The sequence below is a fragment of the Takifugu rubripes genome, chromosome 19 (genome assembly GCF_901000725.2).
Source record: "Takifugu rubripes chromosome 19, fTakRub1.2, whole genome shotgun sequence".
NCBI lineage: Eukaryota > Metazoa > Chordata > Actinopteri > Tetraodontiformes > Tetraodontidae > Takifugu > Takifugu rubripes.
This window is the reverse complement of record NC_042303.1, coordinates 16,589,475-16,592,854: the sequence shown is the minus strand read 5'-3', so window position 1 is coordinate 16,592,854 and position 3,380 is coordinate 16,589,475. Positions and strand designations below refer to the sequence as shown.

Genomic DNA, 3,380 nt, shown 5'->3' with positions numbered 1-3,380 from the left:
CCGCACGTGAGTCATAGGTCGGGACGGGGGGTCACCCACCCCGCGTGCACCCACCCTTTCGCCCTCCGCGACCGCACTCCGTCAATGTCCCCCATCCATTGGAGGAAAAACAGGACTACTGCTTCCAAAGGCCACTCTACAAAAAGTGATTAACTTTAAAGTTAACTTTCAAACGCGTTACAACATTCTCAGACCTACTACATTTTTGTTGTAATACAATGCCATTAAAACTATGGCTTTATTTTATGCCGGGGCTTAATTCACGTGTAGTATAAGTACTGGTGTAATTTTTGAATCAAAGATCAATTGCTTGATTGGCTCGTTTTTTGACTAGCCCCACCTGCCTCAGCCAGTCAGGTAGCGTCGCGTGAACCCTATTGTAAATACAGTGAAGAAGGCGGCAACCTGTGGTCAGCGAACTGACAGCGACCTCTGCTGGACAGGAATAACAACTACAGCGACCATTCAAAATACAGGCCTCATTGGGTCAAACAACACTTTATTCACAATAACTATCAGTACTCGATTCTAAGGAGACTGCTAAAAAAAATAAATCAAAGAAACCAAGAAAAGCAGCATAAATTCACATCAATGAGTATTACAATGTGGTGTTCCTCGGTTAAAAGTTCATGTTAACATTGAACCCTTTAAGTGCTTTTCTGATGCCTGTGAGAAAAGTGGGGGAAATAAACATAAAAATGGTGGACAAGTACGTTTCCAAAGATACATCCCTCCCTAAAATAAACTCATATCATACAATGGGGGCTGCCTTTTCAGTATTATAAAAAAATATTGTAAACATTTATATTAATTGCACAACATACATTCAAATACATACTGTACTGTACAGCAAGATTTCACTTCTGTATTGTTATCCTGTAGCACCATATATAGCAAGCTGAACAAACTATTTGGATACTTCTACAGTGTGATACTGACAATACAAAGGAGGAGGAAAATGGCATTCACTATTGATGCATTCTGCCGGTGGTAAAGGACTGGTCAAGGTGTAACTATCTCCCGCCTTAGAGTTGGACGGTACTCCATAACACACATTCATCAGCATTAAGATCAACTAGTATACAAAAGATAATGGCAAACAGTTTGTTAATGTTTGACAAAAGTCGACACCACTTTTGTGTGCAGACCTGTAGGCGCCGGGAAATAAAACGTCACGTTTCTCCAAGCACAGACAAATGAGAGCTAATTAACATGTGCCACACAGAGATCACGTGGTCATGATGTCAGTGCGCAGCGGTAAAGGTGTGAAAGAAAAAGTCCATTCTGACTGGCACAGAAGAGCTGATTAAAGCTGATATATACACACGTAGCATCATCCAATGGCTTGTGGGCATGTAGCGCATGAATCCCGACATCCTGTTGACTTTAGTGGTCTGGCAGCAGAGGGTGAAGGATGAGTCAACTGCCAAAGAGGCCTTTCTGGTTTTTCTCCCTTTCAGCATCACCCCAGTCTAGGCAAGAGTGACAGAGGGCTGCCCTCGCGGGAATAAAAACCCAGATCAGATGAAAGTAAGCTTGGTTATGGTCCATGGAAATAGGGTCAAGGTCCTCAGGGTCTCTGGACGCAGGGTGGTTACCCAACCCACCCTTCCCAAATCTGTCCTCTGTGTGGGCGAAATAAAAGAGTCAAGAGGTGACATCAGTAAACGGGACAGTGACGGGAAATTGTGGCTTCAGTTGTGATCTGAGCCCACCAGAACTGCGAGGAAACGTAACAAGTGACAATAACAAGACAGCATAACAAGACAATGTCAGACCTGCATTGATTTACTGACTGACTTGAGTGAGACAGGTAATGATACAATGCAGGTAAATGAGTGCTATACTGTAAAATAGACAACAGTCAGTAGAAGAGACAAACTGGGGAACTTGGGTCATGACGAACTCACAGCGATTTGGAGGAAGGCTTCTTCACTTTTGGCCTCTTTCGACGTTGAACTGGCCTGAAGCATGCATAGCACGCGCAGGGCAAACGCACGTGCATGGAGACAAAACACACAGATATATACACACGCGCGCAAAACAAGCACCCACACAAAAACATGCCCACGCACGCACACAGCAGAGACAAACAATTAGACTCCATTACAGAAAAGGGAGAAGCTGAAATGCATTTGTCTGAACATGCTGGCTGAAGAAATGCCCTTTCAGTGCACTTTACTTCTTTCACATTAAATAAACCATACATAATAAAGTAGAAACATAGCCATAGGGAAGCCATAAAGCCCCAGAGTTCAAAGAGTAACACGAATGTCATCTGCAGCTGTTCCAGTAATAAAAACTGCTGTGTGAAGAAAGTGAATGTACCTGTATTCACTGAAGTAGCTGCGCTCTTTGGCTCCTAAAAGAAAGCAGGTGTAACATTAGCCAGCGTCTGAGATTACCCGTGACACCGTCATTCACGTTAAAGGCCCATTACTCACCCTTCTCCGGGGTGCATTGCTTATGTCCCTTGCAGCCCCGCAGGTCCATGAGCTGTTGATGCATTGCGTTAAGAGCGTTGCGGTCGAGCGTGCTGACGGCATTTATCAGCTGCACGAATAACATGGAGAAAATGTCAAGAGCAGCTTTGGAAACTATAGCTAATGTTTGGAAAAGTGACAAAGAACAGACCCCCCCATCCCACTGTGCTCATAGGAAAGCTGTTATTTCTGGTAAGCAGTTTGTCTTGGATATCTTGAGGCCTACCTGGTATGGGTCAGTGTTGAGGTCAAAATACTCCAGGAAGCCAGTAGCAAATTCACAGAACAGGAAGTTGTGTGTGTCATTAATGGTCCTCAGACACCAGTAGGTGTTATTGTTGGCACTGGTGCATGCACAGAAAGGACCCACTGAGGTGGGGGAGGAGTAGTGAGGAAGGGAGGGATGAGGGCAAAAAAAACAAGGATGTTACAACAGTTTTCCAAAACTGTACCTGCGTTTCAAAACAGTTCCACAACAAACAATTTCCACAGCTAACTGGTGTTTTTCCCTCACTTGTCCAGAAGGGGGCAGTCTGCCAATGGTGGTTGTCGTGGGTGAAGCAGGTGAGGCCTGGCATGCTGCATGTGTCATTGTTCTGGAGCCTCTTGAGGAATTTCCGCAGTTTCTTCCTGCGCTTCTGCTCCTTTTGCAGCCACTGAGTCTTCTGCTTTGATGGAACTCTGATGAAACACGAACAGAACATGAAATGCATCCAGCCTAAAAAAGGCACCAGAAATAGTTCAATCAACATCACCGATGTTTGTGTTCACCTGAGGGGTTGCACGCGAGCAGCACTGAACCTGAACGGCTCTTTATTTTTGAGGAAACTGCTGTAAAAACAGGGACTTCTTGTTAAACATGTACTCCTCTGTATGCAGACCAGCATTCTTCTAAAA

The 3,380-nt window shown here is 44.6% G+C and overlaps 1 protein-coding gene across 6 annotated transcripts in view; it reads right to left on the bottom strand.

Annotated features, from left to right (window-relative positions):
* Nucleotides 1-467: 467 nt before the first annotated feature.
* Nucleotides 468-3,380, bottom strand: part of sulf2a (sulfatase 2a) — a 32,770-nt gene continuing 29,857 nt past the window's right edge. For 4 of the 6 annotated variants that reach the window (XM_029827388.1, XM_029827389.1, XM_029827387.1 and 1 more), the window contains 7 exons: nt 3,255-3,314; nt 2,998-3,164; nt 2,710-2,852; nt 2,445-2,553; nt 2,329-2,362; nt 1,911-1,964; nt 468-1,625 (listed from right to left, as the gene is read on the bottom strand). In XM_029827388.1, coding sequence (XP_029683248.1) covers nt 1,595-1,625; nt 1,911-1,964; nt 2,329-2,362; nt 2,445-2,553; nt 2,710-2,852; nt 2,998-3,164; nt 3,255-3,314 — 598 coding nt within the window. In that variant the 3' untranslated portion in view covers nt 468-1,594. The remainder of the gene's footprint in view (nt 1,626-1,910; nt 1,965-2,328; nt 2,363-2,444; nt 2,554-2,709; nt 2,853-2,997; nt 3,165-3,254; nt 3,315-3,380) is intronic. The other 2 variants (XM_029827391.1, XM_029827392.1) reach the window with 2 other exon arrangements.